The 22,661-nt window shown below is 35.2% G+C and overlaps 1 protein-coding gene across 1 annotated transcript; it reads left to right on the top strand.

Annotated features, from left to right (window-relative positions):
• The first annotated feature begins 3,245 nt into the window (after positions 1 to 3,245).
• LOC124441662 (structural maintenance of chromosomes protein 6-like) lies at positions 3,246 to 21,965 on the top strand. The gene is given in 30 exon segments (XM_046992127.1): positions 3,246 to 3,537; positions 3,626 to 3,740; positions 4,566 to 4,668; positions 5,296 to 5,432; positions 6,109 to 6,170; positions 7,294 to 7,374; positions 8,008 to 8,109; positions 8,352 to 8,489; positions 8,681 to 8,760; positions 8,995 to 9,100; positions 10,566 to 10,654; positions 11,723 to 11,758; positions 11,760 to 11,879; positions 13,031 to 13,209; positions 13,850 to 14,025; positions 14,168 to 14,257; positions 14,880 to 14,960; positions 15,365 to 15,451; positions 16,102 to 16,211; positions 16,557 to 16,716; positions 17,047 to 17,103; positions 17,286 to 17,336; positions 17,516 to 17,635; positions 18,079 to 18,216; positions 18,664 to 18,779; positions 19,217 to 19,316; positions 19,639 to 19,797; positions 20,389 to 20,541; positions 20,972 to 21,069; positions 21,624 to 21,965. Coding segments are annotated over 30 exon segments (3,321 nt in total). The 5' UTR covers positions 3,246 to 3,348; the 3' UTR covers positions 21,712 to 21,965.
• The last annotated feature ends 696 nt before the right edge of the window (positions 21,966 to 22,661 follow it).

The raw sequence follows: 22,661 nt of genomic DNA, 5'->3' as shown, positions 1-22,661 counted from the left end.
GTCTGACTGATTCTTTCATTATGATTTGTTTGGATTCTTTTAGTATAAGGTCATTACAAAGCAAGTTTGTCAATCATACTTTTTATGGTACATGTTTCCCGTACGTTAAAGGGCTTTCAGTAGAAGCAGTGACTCAGCCAACTCGATGATTACTTTTTTTGAGGTGGAAGTTGTGGGAGGGATTCGTTTAAGCATTCTTTTCTTCGTTCGGTTCCGTAGAAATCAATTCTTGCTGTTATTGACTTGAGTTTTAAAATATTTTCTCTCGATTACTGTGGTTGCCAACGCCAAGCTGTGTTATACAACATACTGATGCTTGGATCGCTCTTGCATTGCACTATCTTACGAGTAGAACTAAGAGATCAAGGTGAAACTTGCTTGTATATTTTTATCCAGTAGAATTTCTGTAGTTGCTTGTTGATGAGCTGGGGCTCTGGAACGTCGATAACTCTCGGGGCAAATATTCATATTCTCCTAGTCACAGCAAAAGAAAGTAATCAGGAAAACATGCATATAGAATTCCCTCCCCACTAATTACCATTGTTTGTTACTATTTAGGGTCTAAGAGGAACAGAATCATTTGAAATGTAGTCCAACCAAAATTTGATTAGGTCAAAAATTCTAATGCAGTTAAAATGATTCACCCCGACATTAGGGACAGTAAAATTGAGCGTTATTATTTCCACGACCAACGTTAATATCAGGCTTCATTGCATATCAACAATATGAAAGTTGTAACTCATTTCCACGTTGAAGATGTGGAATTTAGTACGCACTGCGTACCACTTTTTTGTATAGCGATGGGGGAGCCTGAAAACTAGTATATGAAAATTTGCCGTTTTTGCGCGCTCATTGGCATTGAGCTCTAAAAGACCTGGAGGGGCAAAGGGGCCTGGGCCTCGTGGTCAAAAACATGGCGGTAATGGCGGATTTTGGTTGTCAAAACTTCCACTTTGAGAAAAATTTTTAACATTCGCTCCCTCCCGAAACGGATCTCTATTACTGCTCATAGTAATGACAACCAGCGAAAACAACCACGATGCCGTAAGCATAAAATATTGAAAATAATGCTTAAGATTTTTGTGAAATAAACACACACATTTAAATGAGGTAAATCTACTGTAAAATAACGTATATTTTGTCAAGTAATGCTTTAGCTATATTAGAAATAAATATCAAACGGCAATCTTTACACTGTTAATGTGTTGTTAAGCTTTAATGCATAATCCCATGCGCATTACTTGTGTTTTTGACTGTTTGTGAACAGCTTGGTGCAACTGTCTTTCTTGAATAGATGGGTAAATCTTAGTTAAAATGTCGAAAAGGAGTTAGAAAAGTTAGCTTACCCCTACGACTTAAGTCGACTGGAAATATATTATAAGTAGGTATGTAATTGTTTTGAGTTTTTTTTGGTAGGATTGATTCTGGGTGTCTTATAAAGTATTATGATATTCTGATAAATCTACTGAGAACTTATGAGGAAAATATCTTGAACTAGGAGAGCAAAAGAACGAAATTCAGAAATTCTATAATCATGTTGCTGATTCTGTTTTAAGCCAAGATATTAGAAACTGGATTGTTATTGACAACCATGGATCTACTACTGAACAGAACTACATTAATTTCCCATTGAAAATACTATTTCTTAAATCAAGTGCATTGGTTTCTCTGACATAACACTTTTCTTATTGCTGCATGAAGGCAAACCTGTTTAAATAATTATAATGTAGGTGAAGATATTTAGCATGTTGTATAATTGTTATTATACAGACATTATTTATAATATTATGGCCTTGTGTAATGTATGTCAAGAACTTATTAATTCTCAAAATGCTAACCTTCTTGCACTACTTTTCTTTTGTGTCCTTACAAATTACAGTTACCTATACTAATTTTTCTAGGTTCAAACAACTTGACAAATTTTTGAATTTTACATTATGCCTTTGAATTTTTCTTTTTGTCTTTTGGTAAAAATATCAGTGAATGACTTAAAAATCAAGTTTATCTAAAATAGTATTTTGTACAAAGTAACTATACATAATTGGAAAAGTCTCATGTTGAAGACAGATGTGGCTTCTTTTACTAGATTGCTACTCTTATTCTTTTAAATGATATCGTAATTCTTCAAAAGACATAAAAAGTTCTTTGCCATCAATTTTTGCTTCTTCCACATTCAACTTCATTGCAACCAATGCATCTTATGTGAATTTTTAATCACCTGGAATTGAAAAATGTATGGATTTTGTCAGATGATGCAGTACTGTATTTAATGTTTCATGCATGTCATGATAAGCTTTTCTTGAGCAAATATTTCAAGGTAGGAGCAAAATTTGGCACATTATTGAACAAAGTAGTTTTATCTTGATTTTGATGTACTAACCTGTTTACTACACTGTGTAACAAACAATTCATTTACAGAAACACCATATGGCATTTATAAAACTTTTAGCATAAAGCAAACCTTTACACATCATCATCATGCTTGTCCAAATCTGTCAAATTGTCCAGGCTAGCTGTTTAATACAGGTAATTTTTATTGTACGACATGTACCAAAGAGCTCATTAATTAATCCTGCACTGCATTTGCTTCCAATACAGCTCTGTCCTTAATATTTGCTTCATATTTTCAGAAAAATATCATGAAAAAATCCTCCATTTCAACTCAGTTGAAACAAGGAGTTTTAAGATATGCATATCTCTACAACAACTGGTTGCTTTGCCTCGTCTAGCAATCGATTAAGTAAAGAACAAATAAGACTGGATAAACATAACTTAAATTATAACTTAGGAGTAAAAACATTCACAAAATATAAGCCATCACACTTCAAGTATTGACTTAAAACAAAACACTGAACACTTTAAATAGTAAACAATCTTACGTTGCTTACCGGTGTCATGAAATGTTTCCTTTTCTGGCATTACTTCAGCATCCGTATACCAAACAAGTTTGCAGCATGTTTTAAAGATAAAATTTCTAAAAGTTTTGTGCTTGGCATTGATATTTTCTATAATCGCAATTGTGGTTGTCAAATCCGGGTGGGCGAAAAAAATTTTATTTTATGAGCCCGCGTCTTTCCGCTGACTTTGACAACCAAAATCCGCCATGTTTTTGACCACGCGGCCGCGCGCTAATAATTTATACTAATTTTGTTGACGTTTCCCCTCCAGGTCGTATAGAACTCAATGCTCATTGGTCGTGTTTCATAAATGCGCCATTGAAATGGAGCTCAATGAAATGCGCGCGCCTCCATGCGAAGGATTCAAAATTTTCAACATGTCTTGAAAACGACAACAATTCGGGAATTTTCGTAGTTTTCTGGCTAAAATTCTCATAGAAGCTTCATAAAAATGTCAAAGAGAAAGAGTAAGAGCGAAGATAGCGACAGATTTGGTTCAAAGCGTTCGCGTATTCTTGAAAGTGACGAGGAAAATGATGTTCATGTTGAAAATAATCAGGTCGATGATGGTATTCAGTCGTCCGACAGTGATTGTGATGACAATTGTTCACAGAACCCAGGTTTTATTTCAGAACAGAATGTAAGCTATCTATTTTTAATATATTTACCCTGCCAGCTTCAATTGTCATCTTGCCAAAAATTCTACCAATTTCTTCACTGCTTTATAGATTGAGGCTGAAAATGGGATTATTGAAGAAATTGTTTTGCAAAACTTTATGTGTCATTCTCATCTAACGGTACCATTGTCCTCTAACGTTAACTTTATAATTGGTCGTAATGGAAGTAAGTGTGCAATTTAACATAGTTAATATGAGGATATGTAGGATTGGTAAGGGTTTATTATGTGTTTCAGCTGTCTTATTGTTAGTAGTGATGAAAGTGATTGTTGTTTTGGAGTTTCATTGGAATAGTTGTGGTACATTATGTATTTCATTACTGTCTTATTAATTGTCACAAAGTCAATGGAAATTAGGGTGCCGTGCACTTAAGGTATTATGGAGACATGTAGGAATGAACAAGGTTCATTATGGGTGTCAACTGTCTTATTGGTGGCAATGGTGGTTAGTGTCCTATTGTGATATAGGTATTATGGAGATATGTAGGGATGGTTGAGGTATATTATGTATTATAGCTGTCTTATTGGTGACAATTGAAGAAAGTGTGCTGTTATATAGATATTATGGAAGTATATTTGTTTAGTTAGTTTCTCTATGTTTTATAGCTTTCTTTGTCAGTTGTTGGGAGTATTAAATCCTTACAAATAGCAAATTTTTCTGATAAAAGTTTTGCTTCACAAATGTTTATGGTGTTTGTCTTTGCATAGCCATGTGTGGAATTTTTTCTGAGAAGTGCACTAGTTTGAAATATATTTTGAAATTTTTTTAATGTTTCTACCCACATGTTTGTACATGGGCACATTTCAAGTTATAATAAAATGCATCTCGAGCTATTATAGTTCCAATGACCCATGATAAGTTCATTTGTATCCATGGTAACCTTATCCCAGTCTGTTTTAATTTTTAAGAATTTCCTTAATTTTGCAGTTACATATGTACCTTTTGAAATGCAATGCTCGTTAAACTTTAGATGAAAGTTTCATATTTTCAGGTGGTAAGAGTGCAATCATGACAGCCATAGTTGTTGGATTGGGTGGAAAGGCCAGCACAAACCGAGGAAATTCTTTGAAAGGTTTTATTAAAGATAAATGCAGGTGAAATGTCATCTTGAGGACTTTTTATATGATCTTTGTCAGTCTAGATTTAGTGAGATATGATATGATTTTGATATGATTGTAATCATTAACTAATGCAGGATAAGGCTCATAATATGTATTTATGAATACAATAAGGCTAAGTGTTGAAGGTAGGCTATAAAATATGGCTATTGGCAAGTGGACATGATTTCTTTTGAAGTAGTTATAAGGAGCCCACTTTACCACTCGTCTGGCACCTGTCATACTGATCTCAATGTACAGTCGAATTTATGTTGAAACCACGAGGGAAAAAAGATGAATAAGTTGATAAAAATAGAAGAAATACTTAAATATGTCTGCTAGATAGCAGTACGCAGTGCAATTATGATGTGTATTGACTCAAACTTCGAGTATAGCCAACAAGCTAAAGACAATCAATGGTGAAGGCAATGATTCTACTAAATAGTTTTAGAGTTATGTCATACAACACCAATAGTAGGCTAATTACTACCAGAGGTCATGCATCCAATACAATTAATTTTCTAAGCTCAACTAGATCCCAGTTATCCTGGCTTATGCAAACAGGTCCTTGTTTTTGCCTCGTGAAAAGTACAGGCTCCCGTTCAACTCGTCTTTCTTTTTCAGTTCTGCTGTGATTAAAATTAAGCTGAAGAATGGTGGTCGAGATGCGTACAAACCCAGCGAGTATGGGCCCCGCATTATTGTCGAACGGAGAATAAACAGCGATGGTGCTGGATCGTATAAAATATGCGATGCTAAAGGTGAGCTATGGTATAATTATTTCAGGTGTGAACTTACTAAGTGGTACACATCTTCCCCAACCTTCGCTAGAGCAGGCGCAAGAGCCATGCCAACCTAATGTTTAATTAGCACACTTCCAAAACACTCTCAATCATGTATTGGAATAAATTTGAACAAAAAAAGTCAGACATGTGTCTATACAATATTGACATACATATATTGTGTAAGATATAGCCTACGTGAGTAAAAATGTCACAATTACCAATGATTTAGAACCCAATCTCCTAGATGACTAACTACCGTGTCAAGGTGAGGCAAAGACGTCATCTTGAGAGGAAGCAAAAATCGAAACTCTCGATCAAAATTAAGTTAATCCTATGGAACATTTTAAAAACCAAACCTAGACAATTAATTCTCCAAATGTATATCATTGCGGAAAAACCACTTTTCAAGAAAGCTGCTTGCCTCACTAAAGAATTTCTCCAGGGCTCAGATGTCTGTCTACAGTATTCTAGACCAATGCATTATACATGATTTGTAGTGTACTCTTTTAGACGTAATTTCTCATAAGCAATGGTGCGAAAGGAGGATTACCGGCCAAACCATTTTCCCATATTTCTGATTTAAAATATTTCGTCGTGTATGACTTTCTCATGCGTGACGTAAAATGTCATAATGACTTTTCTACGTACATAGGAAACGTCGTTTGTCAGAAAAAGAACGAGCTAAGTCATATACTCGACCAGTTTAACATTCAGGTGGGTTTTGGTTTGAGAACTTCACTCCAACAAAGTAAATTTGTTTCAAAATTTGGTAATAACGATATGTATTGCTTCCAGGGTTGGGCGATAATCAAAAATCAGCTCATGGTCATTTTAGAAATTATCACGATATCGAATATCGTGATAAATACAATAAAAAAAGCACCACATAATTTTTAAATTTTGATCAACAAAATGAACCAAACATAAACAACAAAGTAAAGTTTTATGATAGTTACTCAAGATTCAATAACGTTTACCCGCTGACACAAATGCCGTGGGCACACACCGCAAGCAAAGCCTGCACTTTCATTGTTTAGCGGATCAATACATAAATATCAGTGATTAATTCTAGCTTATGTACTTTTCTATCGTATTATTTTGGTAAATTCGTGTTTGAGCAACATTTTTTCGGAATAAAAAAAATCATTTCAGGTTGTATAAAAGCTAAATGTACACAAAATCAAAGCAATATCATAATAGTCATCAAGCATGACGATAACATCGATACGCTACTCAAATTTCAACTTTAAAACAGTGCCAATGTTGATGAATCTCCAAAGAATATAATTCAACCAGTCGAACCATTCAAACTGTGAAAGTATTTGAATGTATCTTCATCTTAGTAAGAGCTGTTGTAAGTTATCTTTCCTAACGCTGGATCCACAACAGCACTTACGTTTCATGTATTAATGTCTCTTATCCATGATAAAGTAAATGGTTTGAACCCGGGAGTATCTTTACATGTTCGTAGATATAGATCGTCCATGTTAGTAAAGACCCGAGGACTTTAGATGTTGATGCTGATGTTGACTGACGTTTCGACAACCTTAGCGGTAGTCATCTTCAGTGAGGATGACTCTTGACTCTAAAGATGACTACCGCTAAGGTTGTCGAAACGTTAGTCAACATTACATGTTTGTAAATGTAGATCGTCCAGGCTGGTATAGTCCTGAGAAGGATTGTTTTTGTTGTTGTTGACTGACGTTTCGACAACCTTAGCGGTAGTCATCTTCAGAGTCAAATCAACATTCCTTCTCAGGTCTTCACTAATCCGGAAGATCTACTTATACAAACATGTAATGTCTCTTATCATTTATATTTCATAATGTTGACTTAGATCGATAATCCAGTTTCAATTTTGAATCAAGACACCAGCAGGAACTTTTTGTACGCATCTGATCCGAAAAAGAAATACAAAGTATGTATTAAAACCAGTTGGGAAGCCAGCCAGGTTTTTATCTCCTTATCTCCTCCAGCGCTAATATCGTTCACTGAAAAACAATGATCGTTATTCATTTTCTAAAGAAATAAATTATAATTTTGCTGAAAAATTTCCATTGTATGAGTAATAAATAGTTCTGGCTGGTTTCGCCACTGGTAAAAATTTATTAAATTGTATTTTGTATAAAATTTATCTTCAAAATTGATAGTTTGCCAAAGGATTTATTGCGGGGAGGGAATGGTGATTACAGGTGATGGCAAATAAACTTATTCGTTCACGTTAGGCAGAGTTTCAATACATCAAACCGGTTTCACACTTGTTTAATTACCTGTTTCACACTTGTTTCATTGTTCCAATAATCATGAGAATCAGCTATTTTGCACTCCCTAACTTTTATGATAAGTGTGAATATCAAGTAAATGGCATCCCAGTCTGTTCTCGATATCGGAGAGATAATAACCCAAATAGAAAATGTTTTAGAAGAGGGGAACGAAGACATTTATATTTGCTTAACCTGAAAAAATCACCAATTGTTGTGTTCGTACAAGGCTCACATCCTAACCCATATGATGATGCCTAATTGATGTAGTTTTTCTTATCCTTTTACAGTTCTTTCTAAAGGCGACACAACTGGAGCAAATGAGCAACGATTACGTTGTTATTAAAGAACATCAGAAGATTATGTCTTTAACATTGCAGAAAAAGAAAGAGGTTTGTGATCTTGTCTTGCAGACCTCGTGTGGCTGGCTAACGTGGGAGCGGAGTTCAGATGTCGTGGGATTGGGGTAGATTGCGTGGAAAGTGTGATTGTTTGTTCTGTTGAAGGTGAATTTGAAAGGCCCAGCGGAAGTCGGAAGCAAATTTTTAAAAATTGTCTTTGTTTTAATTTGTCCAAATTGCCTGAGAAATTTGTGATTGTGTACGCTTTAGTTGAAAGATAAACATTCTACTAGACAATTCCTGAGATGGAAAAGGAAGTTCGACAACTCCAAGAAAAATATCGTGATCTGGAGCAGTTAAAGGTCCTCGAGGTAAAGATCGAGGATCTGAAGAAGGAAATAGCTTGGGCACAAGTTATGGAAAAAGAAAAGGTTTGAATTAGTGTTTATTGTACATTTTAGCTCAAGTAACTTATAGGACATCTTTATCACGAAATGACAACGCCCTGCAGTTGATAGTTTTCGAGTATTGTTGGGTTGACGAGCAAAAATTTGGAAAAATTTACCCCTTTCATAAGTAAAAGATTGAATGCCAACCGATTGTAATTTTTCACTTTCCTCAGGAAATGAAACCAATTACAGGAAAGATAAAATCTGAGAAGGAAAGACTTCCAAAATACCAGGAAAAATTGAAGAATGTCAGGTACATACTATCTTCGAAGTGAATACAAGTTTTAAAAGAAATATAAAAGTGAAGTGCTCTTATTTCGACGAGTTCTTCCAATTACTCGAATTGATGTACGTAATAGTATTTGGATACGTGTGATTTAGATGACATGTGATGAAGAAAGCTTGAGGTGTGTAAGCTCAATTATCTCGAAACATCTGATTGTTATAGGAAAAGAAGCAGGATTGGAAGAGGAATGGGGCCAAGTTAAAATGAACTGTCTGAAATATCTACGTTAAGTGATGAGCTAACGATTAAGCAAGAAGCGATAAATGGTGAAATGAAGCTAATGAAACATAAAGCTCGATCTCATCTGGTAAAGTAATTTGTTTTTGAAAAAATTGTTTTAATGTGATGGCAAATGCATTGCGATTTTTAAAACCATTGTCACCACGACAATGTCTCTATTCTAATAAATCCGTATAATAAATAGCGGCGGACTACTAATTAAACTTGGTCATTTTTCGGCCCTCTCCGGTGAAAAACCGAAGTGGTCCCTACCTTCGAGTAGTTTCAAGGGCTGGTACCTCCGGATTGATCTTGAATTTTAAGGCAAAGATTTCCGGTATAAGGGTGCCATCCCAAAAAGAGCCAACCATGTGGGTTTGCTTAAATGGTAAAGGAATGGATACTACCTGCAGGAAGTGGGAGTATACTGTGAAGAAGAGAGAATCAAAAGAAAGTTGTGGCCTTTAAGCGATATCTATTCCTCCAACTAACGTCCGTTTTCCTTTACTTTTGCATTTCCTGTTTGTACTCCCTTAGGGTAAAAAGTGGGGAAAATTTCATTTTAAAGTTCGAACGAAATTTAGAAAATAATTGACATGGTCAGGGAAATGGGAAAAGTCAATACTTTACGAGTTCTGAGCATTGCGCATTTGAACAGTAGATAGTAGGAAAGCCATTTTTCCTCTGCATCCAATTGCTCGTAAGGTTTTCAACAGCATAAATGATCTAAGTTAAGCACATTTAGCTAGCCAGGAATAGCAAAAACGTCCAAATCTTAATATGTCTATATACAAAGAGCCTCTCGATACGGGTCTCGACTTAGCCTACTGGATAATCTGCCCTTCATAATAAACTTAATAGCTTAATCATATGACTCGGGCAATCATTGCTAATAAAACTATTCATAAAGACACGGCGTTTTTTCTGTTCTTTTACTATAGCATGTTTTGTTTTATATAATGCATCATAGTACATTTTAACTTTGTCTATATTTTATTATTTTTAACTATGAATTTGTAAATGTATATTTCACACTATCCTGCATTTGCTGCTGTGTGATTTGAGATTAAATAGTCTACGTTGTATCTGTCTGTAAATGTTCTTATACTAATTTCTAACTGTTCTCTATTTATAGTATTACGTTCTAATTAACATTTAAATTGATTAATGTTACAACAATTGCTACTTATATTGAATCATGGTTATTTTTCAACTGACGCAAATTTTTTCAGTATTTTTATAATAAGAATCATGTGAACGTTTCGCCAACACGGTCTTTCTCTGCAGAAGGTATTCAAAGAATGTCATTCATTCATATATTCGGGTCCAAAACTACAGATTAACTAAGTAGACTTAAAGGCACAGTGCAACCTACCTACTGCGAGGTCTACATACTCTTGATTGACGGCCGATGTCAAATCACACGAGCGGTGTAAATCGAAAATCCGATCCTGAACTTAAATTTTTGGGTCATCGTTTAATTCTTTTAATCCTGTTGCTCTTAATGCAACCATTCACGATATTTTAAAATTGTTCAACACATAAATTTTCAGAATGATATGAAGAAGTCCGAGAAAGAGTTGGAAAACACGCAGCAAGAGAAACATGAATTAGAGCGACGAATAGCGGACATCACATCGAAGTAAGTAATTAAATATAGTTACGTATGTTCATTAAAAGTTGGTGTGCTGTTGGCTCTCCTTGCCATCATGGCCATCAATATTGGCTGCTGACTAAGACACCTGTCAAGAATAATTGGGCATCTTGGACGGGATACAAGTTTATGATCTCTATTTGTTTAGATATACGTAGTTGTGTATTTATATATTTCATTGTATTGTCTGTTTTTCCTCAATATGTTCTCCTTCTTTATACATTGATGTCGAGTGTTTTCGCCATGAGCGATTTTATCTTGAAGCTCGAGACCTTTCGTATTTCGTTGTCGATTCTTCGTCAGAAATGATCGGATGTTATAACTTAAGTTCTTATATGCTCCAGTCTAGTGTCTTCATCTTAAATGATCTGATGTTAAAACTTAAGGCCTTACATACTCCAATCAATTGTATTTATCAGGAGTGATCTGATGTTGAAACTTGACATATTATATACTCCAGTCTAGTGATTTCATCAGAAGTGATCAGATGTTACAACTTAAGTTCTTATATGCTCAAGTCTAGTGTTTTCATTTTTTATTAAATTGTTTCTTTTCAGAAATGTACAAACGTTAAGAATTACTTATTTTTTCAAACAAGGTCTCGTCTCCCAATGATGAATCCATCCTTGCGCTCATAGTTATACATTACATCATCAATGATAGTATTAGATTACGTCATGCATGATTTCGGTGTATGTGAAGACGCCTTTGGGACTCGTCTCCCGGCGTCGTCGCGCTGGAGGCGAGCTGAGGGATACTTGACATAAATAACTGCATATATTTTTATTTTTTGTCACTTACCCTGAGTTAGTTACACTTACATATCTGTTAAATTTGAAAACCCACGGAAAACACACAAGTGATGTGGTTATCCTAGATAATTATAATAAATTAATCTGTTTCTACTTCAGTCCTTGCCTACTCCTGTCAGGTGCCTCCACGGGAGGAATCAGTCCAAGTCTAGTCTTGTTTTTTTCAAAGTGACCAATCCTTGAATTTTTTACGCGCATTCATCATCCTTTATTTAGTATCATTTTATCTTCATATCTATTTTAGTGCAATGAGGGACATTGAATCGGAGAGACTGGAAAGGGTTGTGCGAGAAAAAGGAAGCGCTTCAATCCGCTCAGTTTCAACTAAATACAACGAATCATCATAAAACCCAACTTGAAGGCAATGTGACACGTTTAAACGATCAGTTGTATCTGTTAAGGTAATTTATAAATGACTTACGCACATGATAAACAACGGCTTGTTATCATTTTATTGTAGCAGATTGTGTTACTCTATTTGACATTGAACTCTCAGAAATCAGTTGAAATTCATCTATTTAGCTTATCAAGTAGAGCTAAGGTGGTCTAAGTATGGCTGAGGTAATATAAGTGTAGCTAAGGTTGTCTGTGTATACGTAGCTAAGGTGGTCTAAATATAGTGGTGTAAGTATGGCTGGGGTGATATAAGTGTAGATAAGGTTGTCTGTGTATACGTAGCTAAGGTGGTCTGAATATAGTTAAGGTGGTCTAAGTATGGCTGAAGTGATATAAGTTTAACTAAGTTGTCTGTGTATACTTAGCTAAGGTGGTCTGAATATAGTTAAGGTGGTCTAAGTATGGCTGAGGTGATATAAGTGTAGCTAAGGTTGTCTGTGTATACGTAGCTAAGGTGGTCTAAGCACTATTGAAATGAACTTACCTGGCGTAAAGTTTAGTTGAATGCTCGGTGATAGCACATTTCCTTAAATTTAATGCATGAATACTTGCATTCAGAAGTATGAATACTTATGTACAGTAGTATGTATGCTCACCTACAGCAGTACGAGGACTTACATACAGAAGTATGAATACTTATGTACAGTAGTATGTATGCTTACCTACAGCAGTACGAGGACTTACATACAGAAGTATGAATACTTATGTACAGTAGTATGCGTGCTTACCTACAGCAGTACGAGGACTTACATACAGAAGTATGAATACTTATGTACAGTAGTATGTGTGCTTACCTACAGCAGTACGAGGACTTACATACAGAACTATGAATACTTATGTACAGTAGTATGTATGCTTACCTACAGCAGTACGAGGACTTACATACAGAAGTATGAATACTTATGTACAGTAGTATGTGTGCTTACCTACAGCAGTACGAGGACTTACATACAGAAGTGTGAATACTTATGTACAGTAGTATCATTTTGTGATGACACAGTGTTTTCTTAAACACGCCATGAGATGGTGTCTTTTTCTGTCTCGCATCTGTTTGCGTTTGTCTTTATCTCGTTATTAGATTATGCATTAAATATACACATGTCTGTTATATCGCCTTCGTCTTTTCGAATATAAAGTGTGCTTTCTTATTTTTCAGAAATAACGTGAGCGATGCAAGGAAAAACGTGGATCAAACAACAAGAAGACTTGATGAGCTCCGAGAGGGTCGGAAAGATTCCTTAAAACGTTTTGGTAGAAGAGTACCAGAACTTTTACTCAAGATTGAAACTGCTGTTAAATCAGGAAGTTTTCATAAGCCACCGAGGGGACCAATTGGTATGTACATGGATATTGTTTGTTGTCGTATGTATTGGAGTACACTAATCCCGAGTTCTGATGTTGAGACTTGAGTTCGAATTTACTTCAGTGTAATGTCTTCATTAGGAGTGATCTTGAAACTTTTGTACTTATATTCCTCAGTTTAGTGTTCTCATCAGGAGTGATCTGGTTTTAATATATTAGTCTTTATGTACTCCAATCTCAAGTTCTCATCAGGGATGTTGAAACTCGAGTTCTTATATACACCAATCTAGTGTTTCATCAGTAATGATCTGATTTGAAACTGTGATCGTTTAATACTCCAGTCGTGTCTTTATTAGGAGTGATCTTTTGTTGAAATTTGAGTCCTTTTTACTCCAATCTAGTGTCTTAATGTGTAGTGATCTGATGTTGAAACATGAGTTCTTAACTTCTCATATACTTTAGTGTTATCATATAGAATTATATCAGGTGTGATCTGTACATCGAAACTTTTGTATACTTTATAGTTTGGTGTTTTCATCAGGAATGATTTGACTTACAAAATTGATTCCCTTGATTATTTATTTCAGTCCGGTGTCTCTATAAGACTCCTTTCATCAAATGTGTCTCATAAGGGAAGAAATTGCATCAAGTATGTTGTCGCAATGTTATGTAGGTGCACGTATCAATCTTCAACAGGAAAACTGGGCGATTGCAGTGGAAACATGCTTAAAAGGTCTGGCTTTCGCCTTTTGTTGCACAGACACACACGATGCAGCAGTGCTAAGAAATCTTATGAAGACATTATATGACTCGAACAGAATGCCTCAGGTCGTGGTCTCCAGGTTTCAGGTTTGCCAGAACATTTGTTTACACCAATCAGCATTCAAATACATTAAACACTAATGCATCTTCAAGGTCTAATTGTTTTAATAGAAAATCCCAGTGTTTGACTTTTTACAGTTTCCTGAAAAGAAAGACGTCAAAATCCTAGAGATTTTTATATTCATTTCGCATTACACTTATATTGTTGGTGATTTGTTTTGTTTTCACTTTAGGATGCTTTTATGATGTATCAAGAAATGTAAGTTGAATTCTAACGTAGAAATTACTTATTCCAATTGAGCTAAATGTATCTCCTTACATATTTGGATATTTAGTTTAATTATTTAGACATAATATATAATATATTTAAGATATTTTAGGGCGCATGGTTTATACCTATTGTATGTTTTAATGTATTTTATATTTCTATGCAGTTGTTCATATGCTTAATGAAAGATGAGATAGATAATCAAATGTCAGAAAATACGTTTGGGCCTCCTCCAATAATACAGCTGGGGCCAGTTGCGCGAAGACTGGATAGCATTATCCATTGGATAGCAAAGTTTTTCAAACGTTTAAAAGCCTCTGAAAAGGAAAAATATAAGATTTGAACCGAGCAATTACTGCTGAAATAAAATATTGCTTTTAAGATTACAAAATTTCTCTGTCGTAACCGGAAATATACGAAAACTTTTTACAATTTCGAAAATTTTCATATCGAATGGATAAAACTATCCAAGCTTCGTGCAACTGGCCCCAGATCATTTTATGACGTTACAACCTTAGGAAGAATCTCGTTCTTTGAATGGTATCGTAACTGATTTGCACCTCGTGAAATATACATGAAATCATATTATTAATTTGAAAATGCTTCTATTTAGAAACCGCGATGTTCATATCCTACAGTCATGGATGTTCTGCAGATTGATGATCCTGTCATATTTAATTGTATTGTTGATCAGGTAATATAGATTACTTCACTCAACATTTTCTAATGAAGTGTGTTTTTGATATTTTATTTTTGACTATCCAACTAGGTGGATTTTCGTGCATTTCAGCTGGGAAGGAGGGGGGTGGGGTAGTGAAATTTGTAGTGCCCCCAGGAGCTACAAACTTAAGCCACCAGTATGGTATGGAGGTGTGAAATTTTGCGAAGGTTGAAACGAGGTTTTGGCGGGATTATGGTACATTTTATAAGGATAATAGGGATTGTAAATGCGAGTTGAACCGATCCTTTGTATTAATGATTTATAACGCTTTTATTTTTTCAAGTTATACATCACATTACCCTAAAGAAATGTTTTGATCCTTAAAATTGTTACATCTGTTTATTACAAATTAAAATTCCTCTATTCTCGATATTAAGACTAGTGCTGAATGTGTTTTGCTCATCGAGAATCCCGCAGAAGCCAGAGACGTAATGTTCAATCGTACTCCTGAAAAAGCTAAAATGGTATGTTTTAGAAACATTTCTCATTTATTGTTTTTCCAAATATATTTTATGCAGTGTATAAAAGTTCACAGAGCTCGTATATTTTACCTTCTTTGCTTCACTCATGAAATTGTTTCTTTTCAGAAATGTACAAACGTTAAGAAATACTTATTTTTTCAACTTTGGTCTAGTCTCCCAATGATGAGTCCATCCTTGCGCTCATAGTTATACACTATGTCACCAATGACAGTATTAGATTACTTCATGCATGATTGTGGTGTATGTGAAGACGGCTTTGGGACTCGTCTCCTGGCGTCGTCGCGCTGGAGGCGAGCTGAGGGACACTTGACATAAATAACTGCACATATTTTTACTTTTTGTCACTTTCCCTGAGTTAGTTATCTGTTGCTTTTCTGAAGCCCACGGAAAACACACAAGTGATGCGATTATCCTAAATAATTATAATAAATTAATCTCTTTTAACTTCTGACTTGTCTATACAGATCTTTTTAGAAGAAGCACGCCTGTTTTTTCAAAAATAAGATAGTGACACAAAATTGACTCCGTAGTTTATGTTTCCACGAGCTAATAAAAATGGTCGAGCACAAAGTTTCAAAGAAATTGCTCTTGTGTAAATGGAGCATTGCATGATTATCCTGCTTTTCTTTTAGGCGTTTGCAGGAAATGGAGATCAAATATTTGGCGGAAGGAGTGCGAAGTCGTATGCTTACACGGGTAACGGAAGTACCTATCTTCGTGGAAATATCGATGACCAAATAAGGTACGCAGCTCTTTACGTAAGTCTTGTTTATATGTGTTGTTGCGTTACTTAATCTACTGTTAGTAATCATATGTGCCATCTTGTGTAGTCAAAGTTAGTCATACTTTTATATTTACTGAGAAAATCATGACTGAAATGAATTATAGAAAGAAATGGCTAGTACGTCGACTAAAAAATGCTGTGCAGGATTTAAAATCCCGACTTCGTTATTTTTTCGTGGTGTAGTTCTGTTTAGCTCCTCAAACGCTCACTTCAGTGAAAGACTATTCCTTGAGGAAAACTGTATTATTCAATTTGTTTTGCTGCGTTGTTCAGTTGAATTTTTGAGATTTATCAACATTTCAGTCGAGTGGAGCAACAGCTGTCAGAAGAAAGTGATAAGTACAACCTGCTACGAGGTGACCTTGATCATTACAATAGGCAATTGAGGGAATTTCAAGCTGAGTTGAAGAAAAGTAAAATGAAGAGTTTGAAAGATCAGGAAATACACAATAAGATATTGCAGGTACTATTAGATCACTCTTGCAAGTAGAGTAAAATTATACTTGAGGACATTGTAAGGTTGTCCTTGTAGATATACTGTAAGGTTATTCTTGCACGTACGGTGAGATTATTTTTGCAGGAACCATGGTATAGAATTATCCCTTTTGTTATAATGTCTTAATGTGCTTAGGCCTTGAACATTTGAATGACTGCAAAAGATTGAAAGATAGTGTATACACTATAAAAATTACTATTGCATCTTACCATATTATACAGTTTGATGGACAGACATGTAGTTTGTTTAGAGTATCTTGAAGTTCATGTAGGAAATGTTGGGTTTTTTCTACGGTAGGAAGTAACTGAACTCGAACAGTTCGAGGAAGAAGCTCTTCCAGATGTCACTGTTTTGGTAAGATATTTACGTTACAATAATATGATAAACACAGAGTTGCTGCTGTAGTTGCAAAGTTCTTACTAAAGTAACGCTTTCATTCCAGTTTGATACACATTAAGTGGTATTGAAGAGCTTGACATGCATGTATGCATGTTTTCTGTCGATCTATTCATTCACCACATTTTTTGTTCTTTAAGCAAGAAGATGTAAACACCTTAACTCAGAGAATTGACAAACTAACCTCACAGGTATAAAGCAAAGACAATTGCAATGTATTGTTTTGTTGAATGGACAGTTCCGAGTCTCCATATCATAGTAGTTTGGAAAGTAGAAAAATCCGTTTGCGACATACTTGCATTTTGGGCGCTTTGTTTGGAAAGTGTATGAAATTCAATCTCCCCAATGCTGGAAATATATAATTTTACAGAGTGACGCAAAATCGAAAGAATATTTGAAAGTCAAGAAAACTTTAGAGGAAAAAACTAAGGAGTCAAATGAACACAAATTAAAGATACAAGAAGTGATAGGAAAAGCCGAGCCACTTACGGTATGCATGTCTTTGTATTTCTGTTATCCTAATTGTAAGCAAAGGTAATCCTAATCTTAAAATCACAAATTCGTATCCTGATTGTAATATAATATAATTTTAAGCTTAAGTTTTATCTTAAACCTTTTTCCAACAATCCAAACATTTTACGATGTTTAATTTTTTCATCACAATCCTGACTGAAACAAACTAGCTTCTTATATTAACATGTTTGTAGATGTTTATGGTCCGAGTATGTGCAGTCATGACGTGGAGTGTTTGTGTTGACTGATGTTCCGACATTTTTAGCGATAGTCGTTTTGAGAGTGATGTCAGACTTGACACTCCTTTACAGGAGTGACCTGGGCAATCGATATCTACAAACATGTTACGATACTGTTGGGTTAAGGCCATGCACATTGTCACTTTATATCTATAAAAGCTCGCTCGTTCTTCGCCTATAGTTGCGTTTGAATACAATTGAAAGCGAGTTAGCGACAGTCAAAAGCCACCGCAAACATTACGAAGGCAAGAAGAATGAATTACAAATGAAGATTGGTCATCTCGAGGGCGAGTTGGCACGTATAACTGAAGATGCTCAGGTATGATGCCTTTTGTATCTTATTTCCTTCGAAGCCATTTACCAGCTTATTCTTTCCTCAGTCCTGGGCTTTTAGACACCAGTAAGAAAGCTCTATAACGCATTATTTTTTATAAAGAAAACTTCAAAAATTTCCATTATTATCGTTTTTTGGAGATCGACAGTCTCGAATGATTGAGTACATCCTCAAAAGTCCAAGTCGCTTTTCATCAACAACATGTAAACCCAATAAGCGTGTAAGAATGTCTTGTCATGATATGCGTGTGAAACTTGACCTGATATGATAAGCGTGTAAGAATATCAGAGGAAAATTGCTTGCAGAAAACACACAGGAGACAGAAATTATCGCTCTTAGGTCCTCGCTCAAAGTTCCAGCATGAGGCACTGAATAGTCACTAATGAAAGCAAAGGAAGGTGATTCCCTATTTATAAAATGTATTTATTATAGAAAACTGCAAGCATGGCTACTGAATATTGTGAACGTGTTGAGACCAAGAGAACAGTGAAGAGTCTGGAAAGTGAAATCTCACAAGCTGAGAGGAGATTGAGAGCAGAACAACAAAGGTAAAATCATCCATCAAAATGTCATTACGTCAGCATGCTGTACGATGTATCACAGGGATAGCTCTATATTATACGAGGTTCCTTGCCACCAAGTATTAAGTAAGTGCTCTTCAGCCGGGTATGCTTATTCTGGTTTATCGAAACATGTATTAATTCCGAATGTGGATTTGTTGATCTTGAGCATGCGCGCTCGCTTAGGTATTTCGGAAAATTACAGTAATTGAATGCGTTGAATCACGTAGAAGTCAAAAGGTTATGACTTTATGGGGAAACTTTACTTTTGTTAACATGAAGTTTAGTAGCACAACATTACTTACGTAACATCAGTTTGGTAATAAATCCTAAGTTAAGCATGGGAAAGTCACTTTGACTGAAATATTTTGGCGATTCTCATCTACCCCCAAAAGACTTGTCTTTGTACTTCTATTCTTTTGTAGCCGTGGCAGAGTTGAGGTAATCACTAGACAGTTTTCTGAAGCGAAGCAACGTTTGGATGATGTGAAGGCTTCAATGAAAAGCATGGCAACTTTTTGTAAGGTTAGGTGTTTACGGATGTAGTGGGGATGTGATTGTCAGGGCTCTGCAATCTCCGTTATCAATGAAAGTTTACATCTTTTCCCCTTGATCAACTATAGAGTACACCGTTTTACCCTTAATTTACAAGAGTTAAAACGTTATGAATCAAAAATGCGTTATTTTGAGCCATGAAACACCAATGTTTACCTATGTGTATGGAGATTATTTGTTACGATCGAGAAGGGGAAACAAGTAAATGCAAATGGCAGTACAAATTTTGACAATAAAATGTCAATGTTATAAACATGGTCACATACATCTCAATTCATATTACTTTATTTAGAAACTTGGAAGAATGCTTGAAGATCGATTATGCGCATACAGTTCATATAGAAAATTCATCACTCTTCGAGCTAATATGCTATTTCAAATGATGTTGTCACAACGTGGATACTCCGGAAAATTGAAACTGAAACACAAAAAAGAAGAGTTACATTTATTGGTAGGTGTATGTATACATTCAACTGACTATATAACTGGTTGGCTGCCTTTGGATGAACATCCTTTTCCTTGCATGAAGCCTGTCCTGCATTTTAGCCGACTTTCTTCTTTTCTTTTGGCCGTGTGTGGAAATATTGAAACTAGATAAATTTGGGAAATAGCCTCATCGAATGTGATAGATTAATTGTTGATCTGCTTAAGAATTTGCTATTATTGTATTTGGGAATGATACAATTTGATTGGAAGCTTACAGTTTGATTTGGTTGGTCTTACAATTTGATTGAGGAGGGGGCTTACAAATTAATGGGGGCTTACAAATTGATTAGGGGAGCATACAATTTGATTGGGGGGCTTACTATTTAATGTTGGAATTAATAACATTTATGCTCATATACAGTACAAGTTTACCCTGATGGAAACGTATACTGTGTGTACAGTACAGTGCCTTGCTTACTATATTTTGCGTATGATACGCGTAAACTCTAGTACTTAGTAGCGTAACCAGCTCGCAAATATTGTCGTTCTTATTTATCGAAATGAAGAAATGTTTTCCAGTCATCCATTGCAATACGAAAGATTTTTCGCCCTGCAGGTGGACGTTGATCAGGCAAAGAAAGGTGATAATAAAAGCACAAAATCTCTCTCTGGTGGAGAAAGATCCTTTGCTACAGTATCTTTCATCATGGCACTTTGGGACGCTATGGAAGCACCGTTCAGGTGTCTTGATGAATTTGATGTCTTTATGGTAAGTTCAAAATTACCAGGAATTTAATTTCCGTTTAATGAACTTTTTCTTCAGTTGACTTGTTGTAAATTCATTACGAACTTTTAAAATTGAACTTAACAAAGTTCTAAATATTCGTAACGAAACAATGTCCTTGAATTTATAAAGACAGACTTTTGATGGTCCTTGATTTAAATTTTTTTTGTCAAACTTCTGTGAACATGTTGGCATGTAACTCAAATTCATTCTCGTCCTAATGTTTTTCACAATATCTTCTTAAAAATGCTTTAATTCATATCTCATGCAGTTAACGAACCCTCTCTACATGTATTCCTTTTTTGTTCCATGTCATGTGATGGAAATCTTTTCATTGTGACTTAGATGTGATTACTTTTTTGTTTAGTTTCTCTAAGTTTATTACAATCCTATAATGTCCTATTTTTCTCCCTAGGACATGGTGAACAGAAGAATTAGTATGGATTCTATTATGAAAGTGGCTAAGGAACAGCATCACAGACAGTTCATCCTGCTCACTCCTCAAGACATGAGGTATTTATTCCCTTTTTATGACATCGCACAGTTCCTTCGTTCATGTACTGTTTTGGTTATGTTGAATGAGTATTTTCTTACAAATAGGTTCTTGGTAATGATACTATTGTTTGGAGTTCATGTTTTTAATGGGCATTTTGTCCACGCGGGCTTTTAGGTGGGGCTCTTTTAATTGTACCGTTCAAGAAACCCTCCAATAGAACAGACTTTAATTTTTTGATACGTTCAAATGAGTTGTAATTGCTGATTAAGTTAAGTTCCTATTGTTGATTGGTTGTTGATCGACTTCGTGTAACATTTATTCAAAACACGTGACAAGTGCACCTATGTATTCTTTCATTGAGAACCTGGGCTTAATAGGTATGATGAGATCATTTGGTGACTAGCTCACTTTAGTGGACTCCCTAAAAACATTTGACGACTAACATAGATATACATATAAAGGGTTATCATATGTTACCTGCGGTTGGGTGAAGTTTTTTGTTTTAAGATTACATATCAATAAGATAATTGAGATTGCTTGTTCTTAAAAATTTTTATTATCATTTTAACAGTAACGTTGGACAGACTAACCGTGTTAAAATATTCAAACTACAAGACCCTGACAGAGGACAAACGACATTGCCATTTCGGCCTGTGTGATAAGAGTTGCTGTGTGATGGCAATCCCTGTTAAATAATGATTCCTGTGTGTCATCGTTCAGTTCTTATGAATATCATAAATTTAAGCTATAAATTCATGCAAACATCACATTTGTTTATATGAGGAAGGGAAAAATCAATGAAATGAAGGATACAATTCTGATTTTGTAAAATAGGCGTGGGTGAAAAGTCTCGCTATCCAATCCTCTGCTTCCGCTTTGAGATGCAAATATTAAGGATAATTACCTTGTTTTTATCAAAAAATTTTGTCTGCCTTCGTGTACACGTTGTCATATTGTATAGTTTCACGTCGTAAACGACAAAGTAAAGTGGTATGCAATTTTTACATAGAGATTATAAATAATATTAGCGAATAGCAAAATAATATTATTTATAACCTCAATGATTTTACAACGTCTCATACGAAACTTTTGTGTTACGTTGATGGTTTATTCAAACGGTCTCTGGTTTGCTTTGATCTGCTCTCAAGTTCTCCCAAACTTCTCGTTGGTTTGCATGTGTTTGCACGAAAAACATTATTTACAAGTCTGTGCACGAAAAATATCATGTATGTCTAAAATAGGCCACATACATTTACAAATTTATGCTAACAGATGCTGGCAACGCCAATAAGTGTTGAAAAACGCAAAAAACTGCAAGATCCTGAAAGAGGACAAACGGCATTGCCATTTCGGCCCGTGTGATAACGTTTCTGCGATAATGATTGCTAAGTGACAATGATTGAGTTCTTACGGGTATTACATGGTATTACAAGTATCATGGGTATCATTATGGATGTCACGGGTATTACAAACATCACTGTGGATATCATTATGGATATCATATTGATATAATAAAACGTCACATTCCTTGATTTTGTGAAAAGAACAAAACAAACGAAACTAAGGATAAATTTGACTATCCCAGAAATAGCGTCAGTGAAAGTCTGAC

This window comes from Xenia sp. Carnegie-2017, unplaced genomic scaffold (genome assembly GCF_021976095.1).
Source record: "Xenia sp. Carnegie-2017 unplaced genomic scaffold, XeniaSp_v1 HiC_scaffold_20, whole genome shotgun sequence".
Lineage (NCBI taxonomy): Eukaryota > Metazoa > Cnidaria > Anthozoa > Malacalcyonacea > Xeniidae > Xenia > Xenia sp. Carnegie-2017.
The sequence above is the reverse complement of the archived record's forward strand: the minus strand, read 5'-3'. Positions and strand labels throughout refer to the sequence as shown.